Source organism: Chanos chanos, chromosome 7 (genome assembly GCF_902362185.1).
Source record: "Chanos chanos chromosome 7, fChaCha1.1, whole genome shotgun sequence".
NCBI classification, from domain to species: Eukaryota; Metazoa; Chordata; class Actinopteri; order Gonorynchiformes; family Chanidae; genus Chanos; species Chanos chanos.
The window spans coordinates 39,467,061-39,485,527 of NC_044501.1; the positions used below are offsets into that span (position 1 = coordinate 39,467,061).

General features: G+C 40.7%; 3 protein-coding genes across 3 annotated transcripts; all 3 read right to left on the minus strand.

The window, feature by feature from the left end:
• Window positions 1-1,049: 1,049 nt before the first annotated feature.
• On the minus strand, window positions 1,050-4,969 carry LOC115816369 (C-type mannose receptor 2-like). Its single transcript, XM_030779326.1, has 5 exons — window positions 4,933-4,969; window positions 2,790-3,183; window positions 2,110-2,426; window positions 1,423-1,785; window positions 1,050-1,060 (listed from the first exon to the last, which is right to left on the minus strand). Exons 1-5 carry the CDS (start codon window positions 4,967-4,969, stop codon window positions 1,050-1,052), a joined length of 1,122 nt encoding a protein of 373 aa, XP_030635186.1.
• A 3,077-nt stretch (window positions 4,970-8,046) lies between these two features.
• LOC115816370 (macrophage mannose receptor 1-like) lies at window positions 8,047-10,277 on the minus strand. The gene is made up of 5 exons (XM_030779327.1): window positions 10,244-10,277; window positions 9,698-10,072; window positions 8,986-9,363; window positions 8,287-8,649; window positions 8,047-8,054 (listed from the first exon to the last, which is right to left on the minus strand). The coding sequence occupies exons 1-5, from the start codon at window positions 10,275-10,277 to the stop codon at window positions 8,047-8,049; spliced, it is 1,158 nt and encodes a 385-aa protein (XP_030635187.1).
• Window positions 10,278-14,898: 4,621 nt separating this feature from the next.
• On the minus strand, window positions 14,899-17,045 carry LOC115816372 (macrophage mannose receptor 1-like). Its single transcript, XM_030779328.1, has 5 exons — window positions 17,012-17,045; window positions 16,406-16,800; window positions 15,720-16,038; window positions 15,034-15,396; window positions 14,899-14,906 (listed from the first exon to the last, which is right to left on the minus strand). Exons 1-5 carry the CDS (start codon window positions 17,043-17,045, stop codon window positions 14,899-14,901), a joined length of 1,119 nt encoding a protein of 372 aa, XP_030635188.1.
• Between the last annotated feature and the right edge of the window lie 1,422 nt (window positions 17,046-18,467).

Below are 18,467 nucleotides of genomic sequence, written 5' to 3' on the forward strand. Positions count from 1 at the left end.
TACAATCTATTAAAAGAGGTAGAAAATATAATGAGTATTGAAATATAAAATATGGTTCTGAGGTTAAGCACCTGAGATTTTGACCACTGATTCTGTTATTATTTCTTTCTAAAATGAATGGGATGTTTGTCATTTGGATTTAGTGTCAGATCTGAGGTGTATGTACATAAAGAAGTGTCGAAACATTCCATTAAAAGCCATCAGAAACATTTCAAAGCAAAAAGTTAAAAAATGTTATATTTTAATGGATTTCTCAAGACCACCTGCTCTATCAAGTGTCCGTCAAATACAGATGCAGAACACAAGTGTTTTAATGACACTCCTCTGTCAGTTAATCATGCATATTAAACAATAAAGAATGAGAGGAACGCTAATTCAGTTTGGAGAGAGAGGTATGCCTGTAGGTCTTCAGGTCAAATTTAGTTTTAGGTGAGTTTGATATCATTTTTCAATAATTACAAGCGAGACCCATTCGATTCGCAATCAGGTTTATTTGACATTGGTACATTGGTCTGTTATAACTGAATACACAACTGAATGCATTTCGTATGTCAAAATATTTTAATGTCCTGACATGGAACCATTTGGAATCAAAACCTTGTGTGGTAGTGTCTTATATTAAAGGTGATTGGAGCATATTTCAGCATTAAAGCCCTGTCTCTGTCTTACTCCATTAGAAGCAGTCAAATACACACCAACAGAATATTGTAAAACACCCCAGAACCTATTAAAGTACAACAAAAAAAGAAAATAGCTATATTGTATTTATATTAAAAAGCTTATGGTAATATCTCTGTTAACCAAAAGACTGAAGTTGCAAACTAATCCTTTCAAGCTCCTAAAGATAATAAGGATGTCATAAGCAACAGAAGTAATAAAGAGATGTAATGTTAACATATCACTGAGAGTCTGTGTTAAGTTTATGAATGCGATTAAACTTGTGATCATGTGAGATAAAATGAAATGCTTGCAGTTTTCTCTTCTTGCTGTCAACATGAAATTCAAAGATCCAGTTGAGTCAGGATCTCTCCATATAGTCTTTTACTCTCCTACACAATGACTACAAAACAAAAAACATGAAATCAGTTTTAAGATGTTCGAAAAACACACTCACTCATGTTCAGACAAACTCACACACTCATGCACACACACACGCAAACACACATAAACACACACGCACACGCACATACACACACACACGCACACGCACATGCACATATACACACACACACACACACATACAAACACACTCACACAGACACACTCACTCACACACACACACACACACACACACACACACACACACACACACACACACACAATCACACTCACACAAACACACATGCACACACACACACACACACACACACACTCACACATGCACACACACACCCACACACACACACAAACACATACTCTTACCCTCATAGTTACTGCAGATAAAGTTGAGTCTCTCAGTCTCAGGCAGGCTGACCCACTCTTTGACCCCTCCAGACTCCACTGCTCCGGTTCTTAGCACTTGCTCACAGTCCTCTACCCCAGTTCCATTTCCTGGGGCCCAGTTTTGGTAGCAGACATCCTCTCCACTCACCCAAAACCAGAGGCGCATAGTGCAGGAATGACGTAAGCCCAGCCACACATGAGCAGTGGAGGCCTTTTCAACCACCTCCATCACCTTCTTCTGAATCTTCTCTGAGTGAACTGAGACCAGGTCCACGTGATTCTCCTTGCAGTATCGACGAGCATCTCTCCAGGTCAGAGCCTCATTGATCACGACCAGTTTATCTAGAAAAAATGAAAACCCAGAAATACTTCAATACAAAGTGTATCAAGTGAATGTTCCTCACTTTCCCACTAATCAGTCCACCCTTAGGTCTAAACACAAATCAACTGATATGAAATTTTATGTAGATGACATTTCAGTATTTCATGACCATTAAGTTCATTTGTTCAAAAGAAGCAGTTTTATATATCAAAGCGTTTTACTACCAAGTTATATTTCTCACACCCTTGTAGTCTGTCAGTTTTTGATAATATTTATCCACATTATTCTATAGTTTAAGATGCAGGACTATGTGTTAAATATAAGCAATGTGAAAATCTACTCACCCTCATAGCAAACAAACTGGGTTTTACCATTACACTGCCAGTCACCCCATTGTCCAACATCACTCTTAATCCAAACTACAGCACAGTTCTCATTCCCTCCAAAATTATCAGGTACTCCTGGTCTCCAGTATCTGAATGAGGAGTCACTCTGATCTGACCACTTCCAGGAGTCTCTGAACAGGCCGATCCAGGCTGCGTCTACACTGGCGTCCTCCATGATCCTGTGTATGTCCTGGTTCTCAGTCTGGTTCCTCACACTGACCAGGTCTGTGTGATGCTGTCTGCAGTAGCTCTGAGCTTCTCTCCACTTCTTTCTTCTCTCATTTTCATTTTTCATGGTGGACAGTATGTATCTGTCACTGCCGCTCCTCTCTGCAAAATATAATTATGTTATGTTTACGTCTGAGCTGTTATAAACTCTTTGAGATTTGAACATGAACCATGAAAATGTCATTGTACAAATAAAATTTAAAAGATAATTATAATAACATTTTCATTTGAATTATCAGTGGTCATTTTTAGCTTTTTGTTCATGCAAACTACTGAAATTATGTGTGTGAAACTCCTTGTGATGTCATATAGAGTCATTGTGCTGTATATGCATATGTTCATAACCAAGAGTTTAAGGATTAGGAGAAGATGTGTTAAATCATATCAGTTCTCATGATCAAAATCTATACAAAAATGACATGTGCTTACCATCATAGCATATGAAGGAGTGGACTTCCTCACAGTTATAATTATGCCATTTACCATTTTTCATGGCTACACAGTAAGTAGTGTTGTCTGGTTGGTCAACAGCCCAGTTCCTAAACTCCATCTCTCCCTCTCTGTAGAATGTTGTATCTCCCAGAGACCACTGCCATTTCATATCACCACTCTTCTCCAGTCCAATCCAAACATGATCAGCATTGTCACTCACTGTGTTCACCAGCTCAGTTATGTCCTCTTGGTTGTCAATAGTGGCCAGGTCAGTGTAGTGCTCTCTGCAGTATGTCTGTGCTTCAGTCCAGGTCTTTAACTCATTCACAAAGTGATACTGATGAGGAACACATGCAGACAGCATGAGGAATCCTGTGAAGGACAATATTATTGTGGTAAAATAATTAAAACTCTGACTAATTACTGGAGAAAATACAGAACACATGAGGACTCCAGTAAAAGCCAAAACTGTTGAGGCATCACACTTAAAACTGTCGCTGGAAAATGGAATACATTTATACTGTTCTTACAGACATTAGCATACACTATCACTCATTCTCACTCTCACACTCACACAGACAGACACACACACACACACACACACAGACTCCCATTATTCTGCAACTAAAGAATACTAACCTATCCCTAACCCTAACCTTACCCTTAACTAAAGAAATGACCGTTCCTACCAGGTCTCTTGGGGGGAATCAGTCTCCTCCACCCGCCCTTTACTCACAGGAGTCCCACAAGGTTCTGTACTTGGTCCACTCCTCTTCTCTCTCTACACCAGATCACTCGGTCAAGTTATCTCCACCCATGGTCTCTCTTACCACTGCTACGCTGATGACACACAGCTGTTTTTCTCCTTCCCCCCCTCTGACTCCCAGGTTCAACCTCGCATCGCAGCCTGCTTAGCAGACATTGCCTCATGGATGTCCGCTAACCATCTCAAACTCAACCCAGAGAAAACGGAGCTCCTGTTTTTTTCTGCTAAGAACTCCCCAGCGATCGACACTGCAATCACCATCGAGGGATCTGTGGTATTCCCCACCACAGCAGCCAAAAACCTTGGCGTAACCCTGGACAACCAGCTGACCTACTCCGATCACATCGTGGCAGTCACTCGATCCTGCAGATTCTCCCTATACAACATCAGGAGAATCCGCCCATTCCTAACATAACAGGCGACACAGCTCCTGGTCCAAGCGCTTGTCATCTCCCGCCTGGACTACTGCAACGTGCTACTGGCTGGCTTGCCAGCCTGCGCCATCAGGCCGCTCCAGCTCGTGCAGAACGCCGCTGCACGCCTGGTATTCAACCTCCCTAAACACTCTCATGTCACTCCACTTCTTACTGCACTCCACTGGCTTCCGGTAGCAGCCCGTATCCAGTTCAAGACACTGGTGCTGGCCTACCAGGCCACTAGAGGCTCTGCCCCATCATACCTTCAGGCTCTTATAACTCCATACACCCCAACTAGGACCCTCTGCTCTATGACGTCTGGACAACTCACTTCAAGAACCCGGCAGCCGCTCCTCCCGACCTCTTCTCCGCCATTACCCCGAGGTGGTGGAATGACCTCCCCCATGCAGTCAAGACTGCGGAATCTCTTACCATCTTCCGCAGGAAACTGAAAACCCACCTCTTTAGAACCCACCTGTCCCCCAATGCCTAACCTCCCTTTCCTAAAAAAAAAAAAAAAAAAAAACCTTTGTCTTGTATCTGCGTTTGTCAAAGTATTCCAGGGGCGCAATACGAAGGGGCAATTTTACGCTCGGTCTTATTGTGATCTCTGTTCACAAGGTATTAGAAATCTGACTCTGACTGATGCACTGATTGTAAGTCGCTTTGGTAAAAAGCGTCTGCCAAATAACTAAATTGTAAATTGTAATTGTAAATGTTTTGACACTTTTTGTTTTATCAGTAGTAACAGTATAGTTTAGAAAAACATTGTTGCACTTTTTTCAGGTTATGCTATCTTACCGGGGACTTATCGGCCCCCAGAAAGATAGCAATACATGGGGCACACACACACACACACACACACACACACACACACACACTCACGCACACATACACATACACTCACACACACACACACACACATACACATACACTGACCTCGTGAGAGAAGGATGAGATGGAAGATGTTGCCCATCTTTGCTGATGATAGAGAGGAGAAGAAGAAGAAGAAGAAGAAGAGGGAGGAGGAGAAGAAGAACAAGAATATCAATAAAAACAAGAGTCAATCTTTTAATGGGCATAAAATAGCAGTTCCTACCTGTATATGAAATCTGTGATGCTCTCTGTTCAGCTGTGTCTCTGTCTCTGTCCTCGCTGCTTTATGAACACGTAGCTGAATTACCCCTCTGTTATATACAGCACTTAACAATAGCTGCCTTCAGTTTGGATATTTTTCTATATAGACTCTAATTTGAATAAAAAATAATCTCCCTAGAAAGTTTGATGTCATATAATTTGCATTGCCACCAGATACACCTAGCTATTTGTGAGTGAGTGAGCGAATGAGTGTGTGTGTGTGTGTGTGTGCGCTTATGTGTGTATGGATATCCAAACACGAGCAGTGACATACCAGTATCCCGAACTGTCTCCCAAGCTCTGTGGTTCAGGACGTCACTCAGTGGCGTCGAACAGCACAGCAACACTCCCAGAGACACATTCATGACAAACCACTTTCACATTGTCAGTGACTAAACAAAACCATCTTTCACGCTGTTTTTCATTTAGTTTTTCACGCTGTTTTTCATATATTCATTTTATGCACTCAGTAATGTTGTATACGCTAATTAGGCAGAACGGGTAAAATCCTCAAATGTATAAACTCTTTATACTCAGTCTGACATCATTGCTTTTAGGCCTTTCGCTGAAGGACAGGTCGGATGCGCTCTCGACAATTCAGGGCTCCACCTTATCGAAACTATGGTGGTGGCGTCTGGTCACCTGTGGGCGTGCACTGAGGGGCCAGACTCAGATAATCATAGACTGTCTATGCTGTTTGTCTCAACTACCGCATTTGTTTATACAGAACACTGAGAGGAAACAGACACAAAGACACGTCTCCCTCAGACACGCACACACTCCAGGCCGCGTCAGCCTAATTTGCATTTTCAAAACTTATGTTTATGTAGCTGCTGTGAATACAACAGACGTGCAGAACATAACATCCACGGGCGTAGAAAGTAAAAGTAGAAGTACTCTTGTGAAGAAAAAAGTACTCTAAGTAGAGTTAAACTGACAACCATTTTTGTAAATTTTAAATGGGTGACTGTTTTACTCTTACTTAAGCATTTTTCAGGAGGGATACTTTAACTCTACTTAGTGTGCTTTTGTTAGCAATTGTACTTCTAATTTTACTTTATACACCCCTGATAACATCTCTACTTCAAAAGTACTGTATGTGCTTAGTCCTGTTCTCCCCTGGTCATAAACTCTGTTCATAGTCTGAAATGGAAAAGCAGTCAGGCCAAACTGAATTGAGGTAACTGAGAATGACTTTTGTCCTATTCGGCTTAAGTGGCTTGGAGTAAGTGGAGTCATAAGTGGCATGCAGTAACTGGCTGGTTTGCTTGGCATGAATCTCTAAAAAAAATGTAAATATAGTATATGTTAAATAATTATTTCGTCCTGGGAACTCGTTAATTGTTTTAAAAGATAAGTAATCTAACTGATGTACACATGAGCTATGTCATGTGTGTGACACAATAAACATGAGGTCAGTACTATAGGACTATGGGTGCGACGATCCAATACTCAGTATCAGTACCGCTCCGATACTGGTCAAAATCACTAGATCGAATATAGTAATAGTAGGCTATAATCTGATATGATCCAATTGCCTAAACTATCACGTAAATGCTTAACTAACCTGTGAGCGACATGCTGTAAAGAGGGAAGGACATTCTAAAACGTTTAACGTAAAAAGGCTTAACGTGGCTCACAATAGCATCCAACGATCACCAAATTTCTCTCAGACATGTCTTGTTATAAACACTTCCACCTGTCAAAAAAATCAAAACCGAACTCCTATGAGTATGGACGTTATCTTACATGAAGCGTTTTCTTCTCCATTGATGCCCATAAGGCTTAGCATGGCTTAATATTCCAAAATAGCACCCAATGATCACCAAATTTGTCTGACTCCACACATGTCATAAGCACCATCTCCTATTCAAAAAGCAAAACTAAAATCCGAAGGAATAGTAAGGCGTTACGTTAAACACTGTCCTCTCGTTTGCCGCCCATTAAGCAAAAGAAAAACCTACCCGGCTTAATACACCAAAAGTACGATCAAAGAAGACCAAATTTCTCTCACACGTCTTTTGTTAATCTCCTTTCAAAAAATCACAACAAAAATACAAGGAATAATTCAATTAGCTACATTAACGTATCTTAAGTGTTTTCGCTCCATTGACGCCCATTACAAGGAAAAGGCTTAGTACAATTCAGAGAGAGAGTACAACTCCACCTGGCACAGGCTACAGCTAAATGACACAAACGCTAAGAACTGGACCCTGTGCTGTTCGTCAAAACGTAAGGGTGATCCAGAGTACAGGGACGAGACCACTTTGTGTGTCATTTGTTGGCGGCAGTTTCATCGTAAGTGCATAAAGTCAGCTGATTGTTTAGTCATTGCCGACTACCACGAACGTCTTATGTGCTCAAGCCGAATTAGTAAATGTGTCATTTTGACCTGGAACGAACACTTTGCACCACATTCGATGTCTTCTTTCAATGAGGGGCCATGAGGAATTTGGTGATCATTGCTTGCTGTTTTGGGACATTAAGAGAGGATAAAGATCGGACAGGTATCGGGATCGGCAGATGCTGAAGGTTGCGGTATGAGTATCGGTATCGGACATGAATAAGTAGTATCGAGCCACCCCTATATAGGACTAATTCAAGACATTGATTTTGAGAAAACTCATTTCAGTTCAAGATAGAAAATATCTTTTAATTTTGCATTTAAAAACCACAAAGAATGCTGCTGCTCCAAGCCTTCACAAGACACCAAAATTTTATCACATATGAGAAATATGATCTATAAAGTAATGTGTGATTTCATGTTAACATTAAAACAAATAGCTGGAAAGAGAAAGAATCAGAATATTACAGACAATTAGAACAGTCCAGAAAGTACATTAAAAATCAGAGTAAACCATGTCTAGTGCAGGAGTTGATGTCTTCTTTCAATGAGGTTATGAAGTCTTGAGGAGTCTAGTCCTCTAAAAAACAACAGATGAAGAAAAAAGACATATTTATATATCAGATTTTTTAGTAACATGTTTAAAACACACACACACACTTACACACACACACACACACACAAGAACACACAAACACACACACACACACACACACACACACACACACACACACACAAACACAGACACAGACACACACACACACAAGATCACACAAACACAGACACACACACACACACACACACACTCTTACCTTCATAGTTACTGCAAATGAAGTTGAGTCTCTTGGTCTTAGGCAGGCTGACCCACTGTTTCCCTCCTCCAGACTCCACTGCTCCTGTTCTGACCGCTCTCTCACACTCCTCCACCCCTGTTCCATTTCCTGGGGCCCAGTTTTCGTAGCAGAGAAGTTCTCCACTCACCCAAAACCAGAAGCCGAAAGTGCAGCTGTGATGTAAGCCCAGCCACACATGAGCAGTGGAGGCCTTCTCAACCACCTCCATCACCCACTTCTGAATATCCTCTGAGTGAACTGAGACCAGGTCCACATGATGCTCTCTGCAGTAATTCAGAGCTTCGCTCCAGGTCAGAGCCTCATTGATCAGGACCAGTTTATCTAGAAAAAATGAAAACCCAAATGCAGTTCAAAACAAAATGTATCAACTGAACAATTCCTTTCCTCCTTTTCTCACTGATCAGTTCACCCATAGGTTTAAACACAAATCAACTGATATGAGATTCTATGGACGAGGGGATTCCAGTATTTCACGACCATTCAGTTGATTTGTTTAAAAGATCCAGTTATTATGTATCAAAGCATTTGACTACCAAGTTATATTTCTCACACCCTTGTAGTCTGTCAGTTTTTGATAATATTTATTCATGTAGTGCTATAGTTAGACTAAGATGCTGGACTATGTGTTACATATAAGCAATGTGAAAATCTACTCACCCTCATAGCAGACAAACTTTACGGTTTTACGATTACACGGCCAGTCACCCCATTGTCCAACATCTCTCTTAATCCAAACCACAGCACAGTTCTCATTCCCTCCAAAATTATCAGGTATTCCTGGTCTCCAGTATCTGAATGAGGAGTCACTCTGATCTGACCACTTCCAGGAGTCTCTGAACAGGCCGATCCAGGCTGCGTCTACACTGGCGTCCTCCATGATCCTGTGTATGTCCTGGTTCTCAGTCTGGTTCCTCACACTGACCAGGTCTGTGTGATGCTTTCTACAGTAGCTCTGAGCTTCTCTCCACTTCTTTCTTCTCTCATTTTCATTTGGCTTTGTGGGCAGTATGTATCTGTCACTGCCACTCCTTCTCTCTGCAAAGTATAATCTTTTATGTTTATGTCTGAGCTGTTAAAATCTCTTCGACAGTTGAGCATGAACCATGAAAATGTTGTCATTGCACAAATAAAATAAAATTAAAAAAAACATTCTAAGGACATTCTCATTTGAATCATCAGTGGTCATTTTTAGCTTTTTGTTCATGCAAACTACTGAAATTATGTGTGTAAAGCTCCTTGTGATGTCATATAGAGTGATTGTGCTTTATATGCATATGTTCATAACCAAGAGTTTAAGGATTAGGAGAAGATGTGTTAAATCATGTCAGTGCTTATGATCAAAATGTATACAAAAATGACATGTGCTTACCATCATAGCATATGAAGGAGTGGTCTTCCTCACAGTTATAATCATGCCATGTACCATTTTTCATGGCTACACAGTAAACAGTGTTGTCTGGTTGGTTAACAGCCCAGTTTCTAAACTCCATCTCTCCCTCTCTGTAGAATGTTGTATCTCCCAGAGACCACTGCCATTTCATATCACTACTCTTCTCCAGTCCAATCCAAACACGCTCAGCATCTCCTTTAACAGTTTTAATCAGCTCATCTGTGTCCTCTTGGTTATCAATAGTGGCCAGGTCAGTGTAGTGCTCTCTGCAGTATGTCTGTGCTTCAGTCCAGGTCTTTAACTCATTCACAAAGTGATACTGACGAGGAACACATGCAGACAGCATGAGGAATCCTGTGAAGGACAATATTATTGTGGTAAAATAATTAAAATTCTCACAAATTACTGGAGAATATTTATATTGTTTTCACAGACACACACATGCAGAACCTCTCTCTCTCTCTCTTTCTCACACACACACACACACACATAGACACTCATACAGACGTGTGCAGAAACACTCACCTGAGAGATGTAAGAGGTGTATGATGTAATCCATCTCTGCAGAACACAACATTTAAAATGAATATTTTTTTATAACCAAAATAATAACTGCACTCGTTGAGATGATAATAGTCACATATGTGTTATGTAATTCTACCTTTGTATGAAGGTTGTTTGGTTCTCTGTCCCTCTCTGTGTTCAGGTGTGTCTCCGTCTGTGTCCTCACGGCTTTGTGAACACAATGAACTATTACAGCGAAAATATTTTGAAGATTTCTCCAGGAAGACAGGGGCACAAAATTCCTCTGTATTCTATTCGTACTCCACACGGAAAAATACAAGTAGCACGCATCTACTTTGCATGTGCAGCATGATAACACACACACACACACACACTTACTCACACACATACAAACCCACATGCAAACACACACACTTACACACACACACACAGAGAAAGAGAGAGAGAGAGAGAGAGAGAGAGAGGGAGGGAGGGAGATTTATAATTTAATATTGTGTTTTGTTATGTCTGTGCTGTGTTTGTTATATTTTTGCTATGTATTTTGGTGTTTTTTTCCATCCTACTGCACTGTCCATGTTTTGTATGAAATTGCGGAACTGGCACCTGGTCACCTGCACGCATGGACTGATGCGCTCGACCCATACAATCATAGACTGTCCACTATATTTACCTCAACTTGCACAATTTGTTTATTCATCACGGTATTTTTCCACGTGCCGTCACTTACAGGAATTCTGACAGAAACACACTCTCTAGTGATGACAGGCTAACAGAGTAAGCCATCATCTGTGAACTAGGGGTGTCACGATATAACGGTATTAACCATAACCCTGATATTTAAAAAAATGAAATATTGATATCATGTTAATGACACACATATGATCATATCGTAAAGTAGAGATGCATTTCCGACAGAAAATGCAAATGCGATTGTGCCGCAGCATCATCGAATCTTAACTTTCGAACTACTCGATCGGTCTCCAGCTGAAGTGTCATGAGGCAAAGACCACTGAATCCAACTACGGACTGCCGCTATGTGCAGTCCCTCGCCGTAGCACTGGGACCTGAAACTTTCCCCATTCGTTTTCAATGGGAAAAAAAGGCATTTAAAACGGCATTTCAAAAAACGAGTGGACCGATCAAACAAACAGCAGTCAACAATCATAATACTTTAAAAGTAGAGCAAATATTCCGATTTAAAGCTCCGTACCTTTTGCAAAGAACCAGTGATTCTCAGCCACAGAGAGCGACACGCTGGCTACGTGAGTTTGTTTACCCAACAGATGACGAGCTTGGCTGACACTTGTCAGGCTATCTACACTACCAGTCAAAAGGTTGGACACACCCTCTGATTCAATGGTTTTTCTTTTTTATTTTTTTTATTTTTTCATTTTCTACATTGTAGAACAATGCTGAAGGCATCAAAACTATGGAATAACACGTATGGAATTATTTATTCATTCATTCATTTTCTAAGCTGCTTATCCTAATTAGGGTCGCTGGGGGTGCTGGAACCTATCCCAGTGCTCACTGAGCAAAAGGCAGGGAAACACCCTGGACAGGAATGGGCAGACACACAGACAAACACATTCATGCACGCATTCACACCCGGGGCAATTTAGTATCTCCAATTCACCTGACGTGCATGTCTTTGGACTGTGGGAGGAAACCGGAGCTCCTGGAGGAGACCCATGCAGACACAAGGAGAACATGCAAACTCCACAGAGAAAGGACCCTGGCCACCCTGCCAGGAATTAAACCCAGGACAGTCTTGCTGTGAGGCAACAGTGCTACCCACTGTGCATCCATACTGCCCATAAGGAATTATGTAATAAGCAGAAAAACAGTAAACAAAGCACAATGTAGAAAAATAGTAAAAATAAAGAAAAACCCTTGAATGAGAAGGTGTATCCAAACATTGTACATGTACATTCATTCAATGTACATTCAGCAAGCACATTAATAACTAAAAAAACAAATAGTATTGTTAAAACCGAAACACATTCAGAGAGTTCTATTATATTGGTTTAACAGTACATTACATCTCCTTGGCTCGCTGCTTGCCTAATGCGTCTTGTTTTTCCGCTGGGTCCTAGTGGCCTCTCAGTTACATTCTCATTGGGAAATTAAGTGATTAAAAATGGCAATTAAAAAAAAAACGAGTGGACCGACCAATTAGCTGTATACAAGCACACTACTAGGCATTAGAGCGGACCTGTTACTGCTGGAATGGAATCGATATTGTGAAAACTGCGGGAGCAGAAGCACAAGCTCTCTGTAAGCGATTTAGTTTCAGTTGACATTGTGTTGTTGGCAGATGATAGGACTTCGGCATCTTTTGTTTTTTTTTGTTTATCGCTTCATCTGGTTGCCTTTTCACTATCCATTAAGTAGTGTAATTGTTCTTTGATATGCTTTTGTACGATCATGGTTACAGACTCTCTACCTGTCTACACTCGTATTTTCAGTATAATTAATTTGCCAAAAAACAATAAACAAACTTAAAGATGAATTTGACTTGTAGCATTATTATTATTATGATTTGTTCAAATTTTCTATAGATGTCGCGATAATATCACTATCGTGAATTCTTTTGGCCACAATAATCGTTTAGTGAAAATATAATATCGTGACAGCCCTACACAAGAACGTGTTAACCTTAACGAACCCAGTGAGGCTGCCGTTTGGAATAACACTCCTACTGGTCTCAGCAGACACTAACCAGTAGAAAACACTGCAGAGGAAAAAAGGAATTCCACCACCAGCGCTAACAGTGATTATAACTGTAATTAGTCAGAAATTAATGAACGTCAAGACAATTCACCCTGTTATGATCACTCAGTATAAACACAGTATAATCAGTATAAAAATTCTTTATATGGGAAAAATTGCACTACTTCAAACAAACACCCCCCCCCCCCACCCAAAAAGGGCATTGATCCAAAAGTAAGGGAAATTATAGGAAATATCTACACTTGTCCCTACACTTTGATAATGTCACTGTTTATTTTCCAATCAGTGACATTGTAAAGTAACACCATGTGGGTCACTGCTGGGTCAGCACAGTGTTGGGTTCCTGAACGACTGTAGGTCCCAGTCCAACCTGGTTGACCATATAGGAACGCATGCTTAGGTTATGCGATTATACCTAATCGCCAATCATGCTCTTCACTGGTTATGAACTACGGTTCATGAGTCCATAGTCTAATGGTAATTAAACCAGTTTGGTCAGACCAAAACCCTCCCTCCATAATATACAATATATCTCCAAGCCAGTATGCACTTGGATCTCTATAAGTGACAGTTGACTGGTGAACAGATGGCTGTGCAACTTTTGTACATTTAAGAACTGAGAGATGAAATATAGAAAAATGGTTAACTGAAGAGGGTTTAACACAATTGTTTTAACAGAACTGATAGGAGAATGATATCAGAATCAGAATCAGAACGGTTAGTTTATTGCCAAGAAGGTTTACCCCAACAAGGAATTTTTTTTCCTTTTTTTGGTATGATGGTGCTCCATACAAAACAACGTTAAAGTGTAAAGAGTAATAAAACAACAAGTACTGTAAAACAAACAAAGATAAAAAAAAAAGTGTAAAACCTGTACGATGCACAGTAATACTATGAATATAACATACAGCCTATTAAAAGAGGTAGAAAATATAATGAGTATTGAAATATAAAATATGGTTCTGAGGTTAAGCACCTGAGATTTTGACCACTGATTCTGTTATTATTTCTTTCTAAAATGAATGCAGGTTTGTCATTTGGATTTAGTGTCAGATCGGAGGTGTCTGTACATAAAGTAGTGTCAGCAAAGTCCATTAAAAGCCATCAGAAACATTTCAAAGCAAAAAGTTAAAAAATGTTATATTTTAATGGATTTCTCAAGACCACCTGCTCTATCAAGTGTCTGTCAAATACAGATGCAGAACACAAGTGTTTTAATGACACTCCTCCATCAGTTAATCATGCATATTAAACAATAAAGAATGAGAGGAACGCTAAGTCAGTTTGGAGAGAGAGGTATACCTGTAGGTCTTCAGGTCACATTTAGTTTTAGGTGAGTTTGATATCATTTTTCAATAATTACAAACGAGACCCATTCGATTCGCAATCAGGTTTATTTGACATTGGTACATTGGTCTGTTATAACTGAATACACAACTGAATGCATTTCGTATGTCAAAATATTTTAATGTCCTGACATGGAACCAAAACCTTGTGTGGTAGTGTCTTATATTAAAGGTGATTGGAGCATATTTCAGCATTAAAGCCCTGTCTCTGTCTTACTCCATTACAAGCAGTCAAATACACACCAACAGAATATTGTAAAACACCCCAGAACCTCTTAAAGTACAACAAAAAAAGAAAATAGCTATATCGTATTTATATTAAAAAGCTTATGGTAATATCTCTGTTAACCAAAAGATTGAAGTTGCAAACTAATCCTTTCAAGCTCCTAAAGATAATAAGGATGTCATAAGCAACAGAAGTAATAAAGAGATGTAATGTTAACATATCACTGAGAGACCGTGTTAAGTTTATGAATGCGATTAAACTTGTGATCATGTGAGATAAAATGAAATGCTTGCAGTTTTCTCTTCTTAGTGTGAAGTTCCAGTTAAGCCAGGACTTCTCCATATAGTCTTCTACTCTCCTACACAATGATGACAAAACAAAAAACATGAAATCAGTTTTAAGCTGTTCGATGAACACCAAAACAAGCTCACTCATGTTCAGACACACGCGCACACGCACACACACACACACACACACACTCTTACCCTCATAGTTACTGCAGATAAAGTTGAGTCTCTTGGTCTCAGGCAGGCTGACCCACTCTTTGACTCCTCCAGACTCCACTGCTCCTCTTCTGACCGCTCTCTCACACTCCTCCACCCCTGTTCCATTTCCTGGGGCCCAGTTTTGGTAGCAGACATCCTCTCCACTCACCCAAAACCAGAGGCGCATGGTGCAGGAATGACGTAAGCCCAGCCACACATGAGCAGTGGAGGCCTTTTCAACCCTCTTCATCACCCACTTCTGAATCTTCTCTGAGTGAACTGAGACCAGGTCCACGTGATTCTCCTTGCAGTATCGACGAGCATCTCTCCAGGTCAGAGACTCACTGATCACGACCAGTTTATCTAGAAAAAGGAAAACCCAGAGATACTTCAATACAAAATGTATCAAGTGAATGTTCCTCACTTGTCCCCTAATCAGTCCACCCTTAGGTCTAAAGACAAACCAACTGATATGAAATTCTATGTAGATGACGTTTCAATATTACATGATCATTAAATTCATTTGTTCAAAAGAAGCAGTTTTATGTATCAAAGCGTTTAACTACCAAGTTATATTTATCATTAATTTGTACATTGTTACTTTTTGATAACATTTATCCACATTACACTATAGTTTAAGATGTTGGACTATATTTTAAATGTAAGCAATGTGAAAATCTACTCACCCTCATAGCAGACAAACTGGGTTTTACCATTACACTGCCAGTCACCCCATTGTCCAACATCACTCTTAATCCAAACCACAGCACAGTTCTCATTCCCTTCATAATTATCAGGTATTCCTGGTCTCCAGTATCTGAATGAGGAGTCACTCTGATCTGACCACTTCCAGGAGTCTCTGAACAGGCCGATCCAGGCTGCGTCTACACGGGCGTCCTCCATGATCCTGTGTATGTCCTGGTTCTCAGTCGGGTTCCTCACACTGACCAGGTCTGTGTGATGCTGTCTGCAGTAGCTCTGAGCTTCTCTCCACTTCTTTCTTCTCTCATTTTCATTTTTCATGGTGGACAGTATGTATCTGTCACTGCCGCTCCTTCTCTCTACAAAATATAATTATGTTATGTTTACGTTTGAGCTGTTAAAAACTCGTTGACATTTGAATATGAACCATGAAAATGTCATTGCACAAATAAAATTTAAAAGATAATTATAATAACATTTTTTTTATTTGAATTATCAGTGGCCATTTTTAGCTTTTTGTTCATGCAAACTACTGAAATTATGTGTGTAAAGCTCCTTGTGATGTCATATAGAGTCATTGTGCTGTATATGCAAATGTTCATAACCAAGAGTTTCAGGATTAGGCGAAGATGTGTTAAATCATACCAGTGCTCATGCTCAGTATCTATACAAAAATGACTCTGTGCTTACCATCATAGCATATGAAGGAAAAGGCATCTTCACAGTTATAATCATGCCATTTACCATTTTTCATGTATACACAGTCAGTAGTGTTGTCTGGTTGGTCAACGGCCCAGTTTCTAAACTCCATCTCTCCCTCTCTGTAGAATGTTGTATCTCCCAGAGACCACTGCCATTTCATATCACCACTCTTCTCCAGTCCAATCCAAACATGATCAGCATCTCCTTTAACAGTTTTAATCAGCTCATCTGTGTCCTCTTGGTTGTCAATAGTGGCCAGGTCAGTGTAGTGCTCTCTGCAGTATGTCTGTGCTTCAGTCCAGGTCTTATTTACATTCACGAAGTGATACTGATGAGGAACACATGCAGACAGCATGAGGAATCCTGTGAAGGACAATATTATTGTGATAAAATAATTAAAACTCTGACTAATTATTGGAGAATCTTGATATTGCTTTGACACACACATACATACACAATCACACTCTCTCTCTCACACACATACATTCTCTCTCTCTCTCTGTCTCTCTCTCTCACACACACACACACACACACACACACACAGACCCATACAGAAGTGCGTAGAAACACTCACCTGAGAGATGTAAGAGGTGTATGATGTAATCCATCTCTGCAGAACACAACATTTAAAATGAACATTTTCTAGTGTGTTTTCCCCATTGTCACCACCAAAATAATAACTGCACTAGTTGAGATGATAATAGTCACATATGTGTTATGTAAATCTACCTTTGTATGAAGGTTGTTTGGTTCTCTGTCCTTCTCTGAGTTCAGGTGTGTCTCCGTCTGTGTCCTCAAGGCTTTGTGAACACAATGAACTATTACAGCGAAAATATTTTGAGGATTTCTCCAGGAAGACAGGAGCTCAAAATTCCTTTGTATTCTATTCTGAGTCCACAAGGTAAAATGTGAATAGTACGCATCTGCTTTGCATGTCCAACATGATAAAACACACATATACACACATACACACTCACACACACACACATACATACACACTCACACACACACACACACACACACACATACACACATACACACAGACACACTCACACACACACACATACACACACACACAAACACACACGCACAGGAAGAAAGAGGGAGAGAGAAAGAGAGAGAGAGAGAGATTGATTTCTAATTTAATTTAGTGTTTTGTTATGTTTTTATGTGTTTGTGGTTATGTATGTCGATAGGTTTTTCATTGTCGTGCACTGTCCATGTTTTGCATGAAATTGCGGAACTGGCACCTGGTCACCTGCACGCACGGACTGATGCGCCGTACAAAGACAATCAGAGACTGTCCACGATGTTTACCTCAACTTCCGCAATTTGTTTATTCATCACGATATTTTTCCACGTGCCATCACTTACAGGAATTCTGACAGAAACACACTCTCTCGTGATGACAGGTTAACAAAGTAAGGCGTTATCTGAGGAATTACCTGTGAACCTCTGCCACATGAACATGTTGACCTTCAAAACAGAACACAGCTAGATGAGCTGAGCCAGGTGGAACTAATGATAATTAACAAGGTTCACTAAGGGAAAATCAGGAAGTGCATATGCAAATCTAACAAAATGACTGGCAGACGAGAAAAGACGGAACCGGGGGGTGTGACACTACGGTCCTCCCCCTAACGTGCGACTCTTCGTGTGCTACAGACCACCTTGAACAAAAACAGGGAGCGAGGACAATCTCTGGGAGGCCAGGAGGACCAAGGGGCTTGGGGTTATGACACAGACCGACACCGCAGGTGGGGCAGAGGACGGGGCTAGGCGGTCTGAAGGCTCTGGAGGTGGAAACAGGCAACAAGGCTGGAGGCTCCCGGAAGTCGGACGGTCCAGTGGCTGTGGAGGTGGACCAGGAAACAGGGATGGGAGACAGGAAGATGCGGATGGGAGGTCCGGAGGCTCCACAGACGAAGCATGCAACAGCAACGGAAGATCCAGAGTCCCTCAAGGGTAAAGAACTCCTGCAAGCTCTGCGACTGAAGCCTCTGCAGCAACAGGGACAGGAACCGGAACCG

What these genes read in the sequence shown, in the direction of transcription:
- LOC115816372 (XM_030779328.1), bottom strand. Translation starts at nt 17,045, where the DNA reads ATGGATTACATCATACACCTCTTACATCTCTCAG. An exon ending in ACACCTCTTACATCTCTCAG is followed by an intron (nt 16,801 to 17,011) that starts GTGAGTGTTTCT and finishes TGTCCTTCACAG; the next exon opens with GATTCCTCATGCTGTCTGCA. An exon ending in GTAAGCACAGAGTCATTTTT is followed by an intron (nt 16,039 to 16,405) that starts GTATAGATACTG and finishes AATGAAAATGAG; the next exon opens with AGAAGAAAGAAGTGGAGAGA.
- LOC115816370 (XM_030779327.1), bottom strand. Translation starts at nt 10,277, where the DNA reads ATGGATTACATCATACACCTCTTACATCTCTCAG. An exon ending in ACACCTCTTACATCTCTCAG is followed by an intron (nt 10,073 to 10,243) that starts GTGAGTGTTTCT and finishes TGTCCTTCACAG; the next exon opens with GATTCCTCATGCTGTCTGCA. An exon ending in CTCCTTCATATGCTATGATG is followed by an intron (nt 9,364 to 9,697) that starts GTAAGCACATGT and finishes TATACTTTGCAG; the next exon opens with AGAGAAGGAGTGGCAGTGAC.
- LOC115816369 (XM_030779326.1), bottom strand. Translation starts at nt 4,969, where the DNA reads ATGGGCAACATCTTCCATCTCATCCTTCTCTCACGAG. An exon ending in TCTCATCCTTCTCTCACGAG is followed by an intron (nt 3,184 to 4,932) that starts GTCAGTGTATGT and finishes TGTCCTTCACAG; the next exon opens with GATTCCTCATGCTGTCTGCA. An exon ending in CCAGTTTGTTTGCTATGAGG is followed by an intron (nt 1,786 to 2,109) that starts GTGAGTAGATTT and finishes CATTTTTTCTAG; the next exon opens with ATAAACTGGTCGTGATCAAT.